The 16,203-nt window shown below is 42.5% G+C and overlaps 1 protein-coding gene across 1 annotated transcript in view; it reads left to right on the forward strand.

The window, feature by feature from the left end:
• PLXNC1 (plexin C1) overlaps positions 1 to 16,203 on the forward strand; it is a 456,593-nt gene that overhangs the window by 283,259 nt on the left and 157,131 nt on the right. Inside the window, exons 12-15 of the mRNA XM_086919059.1 lie at positions 6,896 to 6,986; positions 9,399 to 9,608; positions 13,976 to 14,131; positions 15,784 to 15,880. Of these exons, the coding sequence (XP_086775185.1) occupies positions 6,896 to 6,986; positions 9,399 to 9,608; positions 13,976 to 14,131; positions 15,784 to 15,880 (554 nt within the window). The remainder of the gene's footprint in view (positions 1 to 6,895; positions 6,987 to 9,398; positions 9,609 to 13,975; positions 14,132 to 15,783; positions 15,881 to 16,203) is intronic.

The raw sequence follows: 16,203 nt of genomic DNA on the forward strand, positions 1-16,203 counted from the left end.
TTAGTAAGAGCTTGTATCGCGCTGGGCAACAAAAGTGCCACTGCGCATGCATGTGATAGAGACCAAGTTGGCTGGAATCTATGGAATGCTATACAGCCGCGCTGCCGCGCATGCGTATGCTTAAAAATGACGAGGGTGAAAAAAGCATGCTCATTGATGTTTTAAACAAAGCATTCCGGGTAGCGAGAAAACCCCGCAATACCGCTAACCATCTCCCCGGTACTCAGCAAAAACGCAAGTGAGGAAATATCCACACTAACGATAACATCACTGCTGTTAGTAGACACATGTATCATTCTAGCTAGTGAACAAAGGCATCTAACACTGCCAATCAGGCGTATGTCTACATATACATGGCCACTTGAGAGCACAACTAAGAAGGAAAGTGGATAGAGAAATAACGCTACAGCAATCATGCTGTACAAAACCAGTACAGTACTCATGTTTCTATTGAGTGTGGTAGCATGATCAACAACATCCCATGTATCTCCATGTGCATGCACTATACACATCACATGTGTTACGATCATACCACAGAAATTGGATGGCCCCAGAGAGCAGACACTACCCCCATAATACACCGGAGCTGAACATAATGCAAAAACAATAATTATGATGACAATGATCTAGGTTTGGTAAAAAACTGGAGGATGTTTAAGTGTAAAACATAAAGTGTTTTTCTAAAGGGAAACGCATGGAATCTCATTGTTGAGACCCATACTATCACTTTTAAGTGTGTGCACCCACCATTGCTCTCGTCTAAACAAGTAAGTAGTAAGGTCAATGAAGTGTGATGGAATGAACGGTCTTTCAAATACCGTCCACCTAAGGTCTTGTGGGTTGTGTGATGCTGTAAGGAAATGACTGGTCAGTTTGGTAGGAGCCTTTCTGAACCTGATGGTGCTCTTATGTTCGAGGAGGCGGGTTTTGACTCAATGTGTGGTCATACCCACATAACGAAGAGTGCAGGTACAAGTAATTAGGTAGAGCAGATTATCACTGTTACAGTTCGTGTGGCTCTTCAGTACCCAATGTCGGAGTTATCCGATATCAATCTCTGTAGTATGGGTTGTGTGTGGACACACAGAGCAAGACCTGCAGGGAAAATGCCCCTGTGCATGAGGTAAACCCCACAGGGTGTCTTGAAGATTGATCTTGTCCACACATGGGCGTGTGTGTATCAACCAGTCTTTAATACTGGTGCTGCATCTGAAAGCAAAGAGTGGACGAGGTAGTGCTGTGTCACCAATATTTAGGATTTTCCAATTTGACAAAATGCTCTTCTTGATTTTATTGGAAAAACTGCAAAACGTGTGGACACATGTCAATCTGTCTGATGTTTCTTTAGGAGCCCCAGGTTCCAAGAGAGCTGCCCGGTTGTTGTTGGCTGCACGCTTCAAGGACCTTTTCACAAGTCTCATAGGGTAGTGTCTAGCTTGCAATTGGACTGCTAAATTCTTTGCATGTTCTTGGTACTTGGTAGTGGATGAACAATTCCTCTTGATACGCAGAAATTGCCCATATGGCAAATTGTCCCGCAGAGCTTGAGGATGAAAACTCTTGTAAAATAGAAGAGAGTTCCTAGTCATCGTTTTTTTATATAGCTCAGTAGTTAGGCAGTCATCCAAAGCAGAAATCATTACATCTAAGAATGGCAATTGAGTCTTACTGTACTCACAGGTGAAGTTTAGATATTCATTCCGACTATTCAACTATCCCTTAAAGTCAGTAATCGATGTAGATGTACCTCTCCAAACCACCAACACGTCATCGATATACCGTTTCCATAAACAGGTATGGTCTCTGTAAGGGTTATCGATCCTGAAAATGTGCTGTTGTTCAAAAGTGTGATCATACAGATTCGCCAAACTGGGGGCGAAAGCGCTCCCCATGAAGGTGCCTGACACCTAGAGAAAAAATCGATCTTCAAACTTGAAAAAGTTTTCTTTCATGGCTATTCTGGCACAATTGATAATAAAAGAGACCGGGGTGATTGAGTCTGAGGCTCTTTTAAGCAAGAGTGTTTCAATGGTAGAGAGAGTCTCATCCTGAGGAATGCATGTATATAAGGATTTCACGTCGAAGGAGACGAGGAAATCACTTGAGGTGTCGAAGTTGATATCATCCACTAACCTCAACACATCCTTAGTGTCCTTCAGATAGGTAGGCATCTCTACTACCAGAGGCCTCAAGAAATGGTCCACAAAGGTGGAAAGTGGTTCAAATAGAGACCCTAATCCCGAGACAATTGGACGGCCTGGAGGAGGTCTTTGGGTCTTGTGCACTTTAGGAAGTACGTAAAAATAAGGAACAATGGGATGAACTTTAATCAAAAAGGTAGCTTCATTAGAAGTGATCCAGCAGTTGGAGCGTGCTTCTTCCACCATAATCTTGATCTCCTGTTCAAGCCTCTTAGTGGGGTCTCCTCGTAATACTGTGTAAAAACACATGTCTTCCAATTGCCTCAAGCATTACGTTTGGTAAGAAGAGGTGTCCATTATCAGGATTGCTCCCCCTTTGTCAGTGGGTTTTATCGTTATGGTGTCATCAGATGCCAAAGAGAACATGGCCTGTGCTCTTTCTTTGTGAGATTCTGAAACTGCTTGCTGTTACTAGCACAGATGTTTGTGAATTGTGAGGCCTTTTCAAAAGTAAGGACCTGAGGAGGAACCTGATTAGCAAGAGGATTTAACGTTGATTTGTTTCTTAGACCAGTATTAGTGTCCACCTCATCAGGGTCCTCCAAACGCCTGCCTTTAAAGAAACGATTGAGACATATCTTGCGAAAAAACTGGGCAAGCTCCTGTCTGATCTCAAAAGTATCACCACGATAGGATGGTACAAAGCCTAATCCTTTGTTTAGGAGGACTTGTTCATCTGTGTTCAAAATCCTGCTGCTAAGGTTGTTGACTAAATCGTCTCGTGGCTCATTCCTGCCCGGGCTTCTGTCATGTTCTGTGTGGAGCGAGTTTGCGGATTGTCTGCCTAGTGTACCTAGGTCTGTGGATTCCGTTGTTGGCCTCTTTGACTCTGGACCGCCCTCTGCCAAACCCTTGCCAGTAGGTCACCTGCTGCGATAGGAAGCAGCACAAAATGGCCCCAGAGGCATTTGCTATAGTAGCTAAAAGGGGTCTACCGTAATTCTGCTAAAACACAATGGGTTCACTGTAAATTAATTTCGAAGGCTACAGTGGAGCTAGGCTACCCCATACAAGTTTTCATCTAGGCAAAAATATGAACACCCTCTAAACGTGAGTTGGTGGGAACGAAAGGTGCTTCTTTTAGCATGCCTATTGCTTATGTGCTTATACATGTTTACCTAATAACATAGAGACTTTCCTGCATATTTATTGAGTTCACTCTCTGCTTTTTTCATACTTTGTTTCCTCCTTTTGCTTCATATCTCTATCTCTGAAGAATATCATATTTTATAACTATTGTCTATATCTTGGTTCAAGTGAGTACGATAGGGCAAAAGTGAGTTTAGGCTTTACTAGTGGAAATACACTCACAACTCTAAACAAACATCTCTTTTAAATTTGAACATAGGCTGGAGTTAGAGATGTTGCTGTCTTTCCCTTGGAGTCAATTCAAAGTGAGGATATTTTGTTACTTGCACTTGAACACATGAGAAGAATATAGAATCGTAAACAAAGTTGACAGATTGAAAAACTCTAAAATCGAGTGAGCCAGTATCAGGATTTGTGCTAAAGCAAACGTAAAAATTATTACATCAAAGAACTAAAACAATGTCAAAGAAGATAGTGTTAAGATGTATTTTAATTTAACGTGTTGTTGCTTTGAAATGCAACATTGAGATGTCTTTGCATATTTCAGACTGTGTTCAAACAGAAGATTGCCTATTTAGTAGTCTTTTGTAAAATTGGTGAATACTCTGGATCACGCAGCATAGCTGCCAAGGTTTCAGATTGCTAATGTGTGACATTATCAACATTTCAGTGTACTTATGAGTGACATTCAGCAACCATGAGTGACACTTTCTTGCGAGCAAAATCAAGCAATGAAGAGGAGGGAAACATATAAATATCAAAAATTACACACATTTCAGCTACTAGAAACTAAGCTCTTAAAACTAATTCAAAACACCAGAAATGGAAGGGCAATAACTTCGCGGGAGATCCTCGTTGTGATAAATGGATGCCAAATTGCCAGTTTATTTACTTAAAGAGCTTGTGAAGAGGTGCACCACAGCTGCAGACTCAAGGACCCCAACTCTCATCAGCTGTGTGTCACACAAACAGTGCTGTGTGCTTGGCTAGGAAAGGAAAGCGAAACACCTCCCACACCGGCTGCATATGTGCCTAGAGAAGTAAAAGGTTGATGATGTTAGTGACAACTAATTAATCTGGCCGGTCCGGGGTGCAGGGATTGCAGAGACGTGGATGTAGGCTGAGGGGCACCTTTCTGATCGTGTGCTGCTATTGAAATTTGTGCATCAACATGGCTGACACACTCAGGTGGGTGGTTGCTAACTACTTACTTTTAGTAAGTAGGCAGTTAGCAGGCAGCGTGACTGCGTCGGCGAATAGTCTGCAAGGGTTCAGGTGATACAAATTACAGGGGATCACGCCAGCCTCTTTGCAGGCTTCCCAGTCTTTGCTGTCGCTGTAAACTGAAGCCTGCAGGTTACCAATTGTAGGCTGCTCGCTATAAACAGTTGTTTGGCAGCAATCTGGCTTTTCCACGGTTGTTCATAAGCAATAGTGGTTCAAAGACTTTAGTTTTGCAGCAGCACTATGAGCTGAATTCACCTTATACTCCTTGCACTTCCATAGCTGTTTTTTGCGCACACAATGCGCCATTGGACCTCTGCTAGTCTCTGGGCACTCAGCAGTAAGCAGGCAAAAGCGGCATTGAGGTCGAGGCAGCAGAAGTCCTCAACCGTGTCAGGGGGCTAGAACTGGCGCGGACTGCTGCCTTTTAACCTTGTGCCTCCACACTGCCTGCAAAAGCCCCTCAGCCTATTGCCTACAAGGTAGCAGCCAGGCTCTTCAGGTGGCGAGCCACTCTCACCATGCGGGCGGCAAATATTTCGGTTTGCTACCCGCATCCTTAGTCCAGGCTGTTCAGTCTTAAGTCCAATCAGCACACAGAGTCTATGCTTGCAGCCGTGCTTCACAACCGGGTCAGTCACTGAATCTCTATGACTAGGGTGACCAACCGTCCCTAAATTTCACGGACTGCCCGTAATTTGGGCCTCTTGTCCATTGTCCGTAAGAGTTTCTTCCACGGACACCTTTTGTCCGTATTTTCAGACATTGGTGTGAGCTGCCCCCTGCAAGCAGCCTGTAACTCTCACTGCAGGGGGCAGCTCATGCTCCTGCTGTGGTCTGTGACCTGCAGCAGCTCCTCCCCGACCTGGCAAAGACTGCTATCAGACCCATTATCATTCGGTATTTTGGCTTAATTATCACATTCAGAATGATAATGGGCCTCTCTGCCCAGTGGCAGTATTTCGAATCAGGTGTTTTTATCCAGTGGTGGTGAGGAGGAATGCCAGATCTGAGAAGCCTTCAACTGTGATCTTTTTCTTCACTTTTTTTTTGAATATGCGAAGGCAGGTGTGTTTCACTCGCATACACAACAGATGCAGTGAGTGCAAGGTTCTCTCAACCTAAAATTAACTTATTTTGACTTGTGCTTGTGTTGGTTGTCTATTTACTTATGCACTATTGCGTGACTTCCTCTGATGTGTATGCAAAACGTACCTTTTGTCCCGAATTTTTCTCTTTAATTCTGACCTTCTGTCCTCACTTTTTTTCCTGAATATTGACTCTTTGTCCTGAATTTTTGCACTCACTGCCCTGAATTTGCACCCATGACAGTTGGTCACCCTATCTATGACTCCCTCTCTCCCAGGTACGGCACGGCAATAACTCATTTTGCCACGAGCTGAGGTCATAATTACAAGCACAGGACAGCGCGGGCGGTGTGAGCAGCAGGAAGTGCTGCGAAGCCGGTGCAGAAGTCCTGCAAACCATTTGCCAGCTACCTTCTTCACAAACTTCCCACTCTAGCAGCAGGACCGGAAGTGTCGCCCCCCCTGCAGCGCCGCAGCCAGACTTTGCATTACATCCTGAGTCAGAGCCGTGCGGCGACACGCAACGGGCATCACAATAACTAGATACATTGTGGCAGCAAAGCCAGCCTACTAGCAGCCCATAGCTGAGCTGCAATCGCCACAAGTCTGCAGGAGCAGAGCGTACAAGCAACAGGCAATGTACTCCCAGCTGCCTCACACTCATAACAGTTTTAGACAGTGTTTCAGCTGAGGCACAATGCTGAATGCATCATATGCGTGACATCTCTGTTCTCAGTAGGGCGGGATGACCATCAGTGTGACCCGGTGGAAGGGACACCAGACTGGGAGTTTACACTGGATGAGCCTGCTCGGCCTCCAGCACAGTAAAGCTGGCCCTTCCCCTGACTCTAAATAAAGAGGGAGCCACAAATGTGGTTGGACATTTACCACAGTGTTCCCGATCCGCTTCACTTGGAGCTTAGAGGGAACTAGAAATCCTCTCATTTCTGGCAGAATCTCGAAATATGGAGTAGAACCCACTGTCTGAATTTCTTCCCAATACTATCACCACAGTGTAGGAAATTCAGCCAGTAGATTCTACTCCTCATTTAGAATTTGCTTCAGAAAGTGGAAGATTTTCCATTCCCTTGAAACTCTAAAGTAGGCCTTAATCTTGTGAAACAACCTGCACTATGTACCTATTAAGTGATTCCAAATGTACCTTAATGAAAATGTAAAGAAACTTTAACATGTTTTTGCTAAATGTAGTTTACGTGAATGTAACTATTAACCTGCCTCAGTCTTGCATGTTTTCTGGGACATACAAAGCATTTGCCTATGCTTTATTCACAGTGGCGGCCGCAAAATAACTGTCCTTGGCAAAAACTTGGATATCATTGATAGCATGAGCTTATCACACCCAAAAAGAACTGATCTTCGCAAGGTAGGCCTGAAATACCTCTCTTCTTGTTTTTCATTTTTAAATATTTTTCTTGCATGCCTAAATTATAAGTTGATATACATTCTCAATAAATCTGTCATTTCCAGTAACTAGATTAGGCAGATTGCTACAGCAAAACTTGAATCATCTCTATGCACTTTCAAGGTCAGAAGGGAAGCCAATGTCCAGTCAATGTTTTTATATTGTATCTATGCTAGTGTCCAGCCTGCTGCTAAGAGCCAGCAATGTTGGACCATAAGCTAATTAAGGAACAAGGACATAAAGAAATGTCCCAAAACTCAGAGACTTTTTTAAAGTGTGTAAGTCAGGGTCAGAAGACAGGTCACAAAGTTTGACAGTAACTCAGCCATTAGACCACACACCCTACTATAGTGGATGTAAGAGATGAAGGAACTATTTTATAAAGTGGGAGTGTGGATTATCGTTAACACTGTCCCACACTAACAACACACCATCTTCATATGGAAACTATAATGTTATAACGTCTTCCCACACTGTCGCGCCTGCTCTCCGTTCCTTCCCTCTACCCCTTCCTATGATAACACTTTCCGTAAACACCCCATTCTGCTCCTCTGTCTCTGTGGCCATCCTCTGTTATGAACATTTCTCACATTAGCACGTCCACTCCCTTTACCATCACCAGCATCCATCGTGCATGCTCCACGCCCATGTGACAACACATAGGTGAATGTGTTACCTTCCATCCCATTGCATGCTCCAAGGAGTGTGTGCTTCATAGGAGACAGGGGCAGAGATGTGCCCTGGAAGACCCTGCGACTCATGTTAACCAGTTATTAAGGAAATCTTACTTTAGATCCTCCAGCAAGAACTGTGTGCATGTGTCAAGCAGTTTGTAACTAACCATTATGGCCATTGGCACATGGTGCACTTTTGCTTCTCGGTGAAGCTGCCCCAATAACGTGGGTGCTCCAGGACTGTCACCTAGGACCAGATGTAGAATGCAAGGTATCCTTACGTACTAATGTATGCCAAGCAGGAGGCAGTGAGGCTGGGTGCGCTCTGAAAACTTCATCCTAAAAGGTGGAATATAAGCATTCATTTGTTTAAGTTCATAATGTTAATTAATAGTATGAGCACTTACTCTTTGAGTAGAACCACCTGCACTTACATGTTTCCTCCTCATTCGAACCTTTCAGAGGGATTATAAAGCTTTAATGAACACTACCTAGAAATGAAAAGCAAGAGAATAAAGCAAACACATGACCATATTTAGCAATTATTGGATAAAGCTACAGAATGACAGATGGAAATACAGAAGCAGCCTCCATGTATGGTTCACAAAAACACTAGCAAGAGTAATGGCAATAGAAGAGGGATTTAATATTCAAAGGCGACTGTGTTATTTCTAGAGCAACAAAATTACTCCGTTGTTAAATACCAGATACTAAGGGCCAGATGTACGACCCTGGTTGAACCTCAAGCGTCAGTTTCTTTCCCCATATTAGATTATAGATGCTTATTGCTTTCTTTGTTTATTTGCCAGTTTTGTTAAGTGTGTTGTGTAGCTATGTGTTTACTTTACTATTCGTATGAAGGCAAAAATGGGTATTCGAAAAAGGAAACCAGTCAATGGGTAAGTAACCATGTCTATGTTTGTCAGCTGCAACCCTGGGTCTGTACATAGTTCACTTGAAAGCAACTACATGTCATTGGGCTCAGATCTCAGGTAAGGGTTGAGAGTGTTCTACATTCTAGGACCTTAAATTCCCAATTATTTGCCTCCATGGTTTGTATGCTTGAAGGATCATTGATGGTTGGTGTCATTGGAAGATGTGTGAAAGGTGTACACTTTGTGAGTGGTGCAGAAGACTCACTGTAATCCTAATGTCTTCTGGAGGCCATTTGAGTGCTTTAAGAGTGGGTTTAATATGGGCTTGCTTGGTGATGTTAAGGCACATTTTGGCTTCCTGGTTATTTTGAGTATGTGTGTCTGCATTTTCACAATTAATGACGTTCTTGTCCTTTAATGCAGGATTATTTTGTCTACTTGCTCCCTCAGATGTAAAAATGGTCTAGAATTAATTGAAGCCAATCCCTGGGATGCATTTCGACTATGTCTATCCTTTTGATGACAAGATATCTCAGGCACCAGATAGCTTTGGGGGGGGGGGTGATCATTTCACAAATGCTTCCATCACGGGGCTATTGTTTCTAGCACTGAATACAATAAAACAATGAAAACAGCAGAATGCAAGATGTTTGGCTAACTAATGAATTGGTTGATGATCCATTTCTGATAGAAGAAACCAACTGTACAGCCAATTATGCAGCAAGTACCTTTTCACTGTTGGGTGGGAAATTGTACTTAGTGAAACTATGTATCTGTTTGCAGCAGTCTCTGAGTGTTTTTCTCTCCCTGGACCTTGTTTATAGCTCCTTGATTGCTCTGGTAATGAAACCTTCTGCCAATTTGAGTCGCCTTCTTACGCAACTGAACACGCAAAGCAGGTTTTCCATGTCAAACTGCACACAGGAGCAAATGAGTCGGATTGTGGTGCACTTGAATATCTGGAAGACCCACAATTTACTTCATACAGTGTTCTACGCACCCCTGTAGAATCTGAATCTGTGCTAAAGATAATGGTAAGCTTACCACTTTGCTGCTTTTAGAACATGCATAGTAGATAGTTGTACTCTCCCTTAAAAACTGACTTATTATCTGCAGTGATACTGTTCAGTAACAGCGCTTTCATCGTACATTGATGTACCTCTGTGAATAGCTATTAGGGCACCGTTATGAGTTGCCTATTATTTGATAAACACATTGCACACTAGGTAAATAACGAAGGGTGTGGCATTCAGCTTGTGTACAATTTGCATATACATCTGAGTTTGTACTTCAGAATGGGGATGATGCACCAATGGCAGATGTTTTGCCCTGTTCTGAATTCTGCAAGTGCAGACCTAGTGCTCTTTACTCACACGATGTGCGGCAGGTTTCACCTAGTGAAAATTGTGTGAGTAAGAAACAAAAAAGGAGTTAGGAATAAATCAGGATTTTCAGGTCAGTTGTAATGAGCATCAGAGGGTAAAGAACATCGACAAACAGAATAGCTTTGATTTGGTTGCATCTTACACTGACACATAACAAACATCTACATGTTTGCAAATAGAATAGATTGACCATATATACACACCTTCAAATAACGTAGCACATCTATGAACAACTATGAACATGTATGCTTATACAAAGCACAGACACACAAACACAAAGGCAAGCAGCCATGCAGCTACTAGTATACACAGGCTTACAGTCACACATGCAAAGAGCCCATAAGATATGAAGTCACCCATGTACACAGTCAGTAGACATAGAGTTATACATTTACCAAGTGGTCAGACCAACACTTGTGGCCGCACACAAAATACACATGCAGAAGCAGACACACGTGTAGTTCCACAAACCATGTGCACAGTCTGACAGCAAATGGACACTCATAGATGGAGAGAGTGACAGATAGACTAATAGATGGATAGAATGGTGGGTACTGGAAAGATGCAGGTTTGTGCCCCATCTTTCAGTAGTCACTCTAAAACCTGAGGTGAATTGAAAAAGAATTTGTGAGTCAATGCTCATTCAATCCTATGCCTCACCTTGGATAAATTGCTCCTATTGGATGATAGAATACTTTAGTGTCCTTATCTATGCAATCATTGTCCTCGATTATAGGTTAGAGCACAGCACTCTTTGCAGGGCCATTCAGCCCTTGGACGTCTTGCTATCATCATGCATACGCATCAGTGCAATTTAGCACCTTAATCTCGCTAATACTAACATATGGCACACTTAAGGGCTGCACAGATGTTTTAAATAAATGATCAGGAGGTAAAAATTGATGCTCAGTGATCTGGCTGTCCTGCTTGCATTAAAACCTACAATATTTGAAAATCCAGTTTTCTGCATTAAACATACATATGGTATTTGTGATAGTCACTATGGTACTTGTTTCGATTCTACTGCTTTTCTCAGAATGAAATGTGTTTTGCAGCAAAGTACATTAGCTGGAAACAAAAAGTTTCCTACTCAAATTCTTTTGAATTATATCAGCATATTGGGTTATCAAACTGTGTTTTTCTTTAGCCAAAGTTCACATTTCGATGCAGACAAATGGTTTGATACTAACTGAATATTTCAATTTGCAGTGTAGTGGCACATATGCATAATAATAATAATAAGAAGAAGGAAGCTTCTAAAGCACCTGGTTACGCCAACGGCGTGTCCCCGCGCTGTAGTAAGTGGGAGAAACAGATCCCCATGCCCAGACTAGTGACGCACAGGTCTATTAATGAAGGAACAAGTATGTTTTAAGCTCTCTTCTAAACCTGATCTCAGAGGGTTCCAGCCAAAGCTCCAGAGGGAGTTTGTTCCAGCTCTTGGCCGCCAAGAGCTGTAAAGATCTACCACCCATCCTGGCTCTCTTGACTTTAGGGACAAGCAATAGGCCAGTCCCACTAGATCTAAGGGACCGTGCAGGCCTTTAGAGGGTAATAAGACTCTGCAGGTACATAGGACCGATGCCTTGGGTGATGCAGTGGCATGTACAAAGGGCCTTAAACACAATTCTCTTCCTGACAGGAAGCCAGTGTAGAGTATCCAAGGCCCTTTTAGAGGCAGCCCTTCTCGGTTGCCTTAGGACCAACCGAGCCGCCGCATTTTGCATAGCCTGAAGCCGGTTTAGACTTTTAACAGTGGCACCCAAATACAGTATGTTACCGTAATCTAAGCATGCAAGTTATCATCCTGTTCCAGATGCATCTAACATTGCAGGGCCAAAGCCTATTTATGTGGGGGTGTCTAACTGAATCCTAGTTTAGAGACACTTGTATTGCGCACACATTACATAGCAGAAGTTCCCAGAAGTCACTTACTCATCAATGCATCAGTGCCTTCTGTGAATACCAAAATGAGTAAGTGCCTTCTGTGAATAGCAAAATGAGTAAATGCCTTCTGTGAATACCACAATGGTAGTAACTTTAGCATTTTGTCTTAAGTTAGTTCTGTGAATCTGGCCTCCTATACGTGAGGTAGATTGGGCGAAAATTCTTGTGAGTTCAAACACTGTATCCAAGAGTGTGCGATTAAAATAGATTTTTATTTTTACTTACATATGGTGTATCTGACACGTGGGGATTTATCAGGACACAACTGTGTTGTGCCGCATGTGCTGCGAACTAGGTGCGGAAATGTTGCACACGGTCTGGTCATGTACAGCATTGATGGGATACTGTATAAATGAGGTGACGCAGAGATCTAGTGAATGTGCACATGTGGTTTGTCTACTAGGAAGATTTCCAAGACCTGCTAATAGTAAAAATATGAGGTTTATTGAATTAGGCCTGGTACTTGCCAGACGAGAGTTAACCATGCATTGATAGGTGGCTAGGACCCTGAGTGTAGTGAAATTAAAGGAAGAACTGATTCGGAGGGCGGGCTATGAGAGTGCAATGCTGTACGGTGAATTAAAAAAAGGAAGAGGATCAATCGACAGGGTACGTACTTGGGATGACTTATTAGATTGCCTAAAAGTTCCAGAAGATGAATCCGAGGAAGAAAATGAGAAAAAACTTCTGATATCAGATGATGAATCCAAGGTAAAAAATGTGTAAAAAAAAAGTAGAAATATCTTCTGTAATAGAAGGTTTGGATAAGTAGTGATACATGATGTGATGGGGTCTGGGTTTTTTGGGGAGGATAGTTCATTATTGTAATGTGTTTTGTTTAAACGTGTTTTGTTTCAATTATTGTTTATTTTATTAAAAACACCAATACAATAATGCCTGCAAACAAAAAAAAGGTTTGCTTTGAAAATAGTTTCTGCATGGAGGGATTTTCATTTTTAACAGCATCTCTAAAGACTATAGTTGTTTCCACATTATTGTGGCGCATTACCTGAACTCAGTCCCCAAGTATGAGACTTAAAAACCTCTCCTGCTTAACTAGTACAAAAGCCTTCTGTTCTCTTTTTCTGATGTCTCCAAATGTGTTGGCCTGAATGAATGCTACAGCAGCATTCATTATTAACAGCCCACTTCCCTAAACAGACGTAGCCTCCCCTAAAGGCACAGTGCTGCTAGGTAACGGTGCCCTTTTTAATGGTGTACTCTTCTTAATAATCTTTATTGTCCTAATAGCTCACTCAGAAGCGGAGGCACCAGCTTTATCCTACAAGGAGGCACTTTCTTTGGCAGCTCATTTATGTCTGATAACAACTCGTCTCTGATAGCAGTGTCTTCATTAAAAGCTCACTGTGCCCTCCCTCAGACCTCATCGTAGTGGAAGGTTGTATTCTACCCATCCATTGTATAGTAAAATCTGTTTCATAGACTAGGCAGGGTCTGCTCCTGCCCAAAAAGATACCTTTCTTAGGATTAAAGTTTGAAACCTTTGAAGTCAGAATCTGCAAAACAGAGGAGGGGTGTAGGGAATCAGCCAGAAGTCAGTGCAGCAGTGAAATTGGAGCAGGGTGGCTGAGGTGGCGGCCAGACACCAGTGCAATGTCTAATGTAGGATTACTATGGTTCGTGGGGCAAGGTGAGCAGCCATGCACTAGTGCAAGTGTGGCATGTCCTGCCAAGCTAGAGAGACTTAGCGGAGTCCATAGAAGAGGTCTGGCTTGGGACTGAAGTCAGCCTATCTGCTACAATGGGTACTGTTCTGTCAGTGATCGCCTAAAACTTTGGAACAAAAAACAAGCAGATATTAGCAGATCAGCAGTGACACCATAGCAGACAATCCTGAAAACTGAGTGAGCGGGTTTCTTGACCTAACTTTTGCACATATACCTTGCAGCGCTTAACAGATCGAGAGGGCCAATCTCACAATGATCGCAGATGGTCGCGTTGGTGGGACGTGTTAATACAATTTTCAACTTCACTTATTTAGAAAAAATCTGTTGAAGTACAGCTTAGTACTTACCCAAGCTTCTTGTTCTCCATTTTCGCCTGGACAGAAAGAAAAAGATGATCTTGACATTGAGGCGATGGAACTGGAAGTCACTGTCATGTACACGGACAAGTCCATTCCATGTGTGATCCAGAATATAAGCTCCAGCACCATACATTGCAAGTCGCAGAGAGATGCAAAGGATAAGATCTCGGAAGTGGTTGTAAGTAAACTTCTTTGTTGAAACCGGATCAGTTTGTGTAGTAGTGTTTATCTATCATGGTGATACTACACCTTCATTTACCTTTTCACAAGATCCCCCAGTCCGCCTGTCCCACCGAGTTCCCTATTCAGAGTGAGTGCTACCGTATTTGGGGGATTAAGGGCACACTCTGTGAATACTGATTCTCGCAGTATTACCATATCTAACTCATACACTTATGAATGGGGAATAACGCTGTTGTGCTACATGTTTTACCTGTTCTCAGCTGAGAATCTTGCCGTATTTCCCGACACATATTTGACTGGTTTTACTTGCCAATCTTTGTGTGATAAAAAGTGGTATTTTTGAACTACTTTTATTTCCGATTCGGGTATTAACCTCTTCAATGCTAATGACAAGGGTAACTCGTCATGCACTGCCCATTCATTTCAATGGAAATCTCATTATAAGGGGCCTAACTCCAATAGCGTCCAAGTGGTTAAGTGGTCCGTAGAACAAGGACATAGCAACATCTAATTAATAAATCCAACGCTTCTAATAGACATTTGGTGTCACTTTCATGGTCGCTACAAAGAGAAAGTAGGGGAAAAGGGGCTGCTCAAACACTTCTTTTTAAATGTATTTTTCAACTAAGTTCTTCTATACAAACAAGAGAGATTAATACAAACACAATACTTAACTTACATGATTAACTTTAGGATCTTCAAAAAATAGACACGCTCCTCTTTTTTAAAGCAGCTGAGCCAACCCACCCTTCTGGCGTCACCAAAGTCCTGTGAAGGTCGAATGATTTTTTATTGGGAATTTACCAGATGTTTACTGTTCTATAGAAATCTAGACTGACTTTGTGCGCGCGTTTATCTTCAATTCCCCATGTCCTGTCCTATTGAGCCACTTCCTCCCCAATACATTTTCCGTATTCAGTTATGAAATGCAGGTATAGAAGCATGCAGCGGGATACTTTATATTATATCACGCAGCGTGTTGTCACAATAAGAACAAAGATGGGTAAAGTTACCTTTCTGGTGACACTATTACATCTAGTTTTTACTCTCCTGAGGGTGACATCGCCTAGTGCCTGGACTTGAAGCCGCTTCAAAAACTGTCTAATATATTCTTTGTGCACCTGGGACCATGCACGCGGCGGTGGGTCTTCTCCTTGCACAGCATCATTTCCCTGCATCCGAAGGAGCCAATCATTGTTTTTGTTTATCCACGGGCTGCCAGGCTTAGCATTAGGGTTAATAATGGAAGATTATTACAGGTTATGGGTAATGGTTTTACCCGGAGGCTCAACTAATCCAAATGCTGCATCCCATGTCTCTCTAACCTGTGGGTAGGTTGCACAGCAACAAAGAAACTCTGTTGGTTCATCTTTTTGCAAGTTCACAGTACAATACAAACATTCTTAAATTTGGATAATTTGTTAAGACAATACAGGGATAAAAGTTGCTTTATTCTTGTGAGCTCTAATGAGTTCATTATAAGTGCACAGAGGCAGCGGAAGGATTTGAGTGGTACCAGGAGCCGCGTACAGGTAATGGTCTCAGATGCTCTTTGGTGCTAGCGTATGACATTAGCTTCCCCTGGTTATAGCTGCTTTCATGATGTCATGATATAGGCATTCCTTTACTATACTTTTGTGTTTTTAGGTCAAACTGGGCAACTTCAAGACATCTGTCAAAGCAGAACCAGAGTTGTTGTACCTTCTTGCTCTGATCCCAGTCTTGCTGATTATTATTATATTGGGTAAGCTGCATTTTGGATTGTTTCTTGTATGTTTCCATGTAATTTATGTGTAATGCCACCTGATCTCAGTGATGCATTATTGCGGTGGTGTTTGATGGAGGGGTCCTAGATATGTACACGAGCAAAGGCACTGTGTTCTTCCATCATCACATTGTTTTCTTCTGCAAAACATATTCTTTATCAGCATCATATTCCAGTTCTTGCGATGAATAGTGTTCTAACATTGCACGGCAATTGAATTTGTGCAACTGCATAACCCCACAATTTTGTAGGATGCACTGCTTTTACTGCCAATTTTCCCCTCGCCCACATCCCTTAGTCTT

The sequence above is a fragment of the Lissotriton vulgaris genome, chromosome 1_1 (assembly GCF_964263255.1).
Source record: "Lissotriton vulgaris chromosome 1_1, aLisVul1.2, whole genome shotgun sequence".
NCBI lineage: Eukaryota > Metazoa > Chordata > Amphibia > Caudata > Salamandridae > Lissotriton > Lissotriton vulgaris.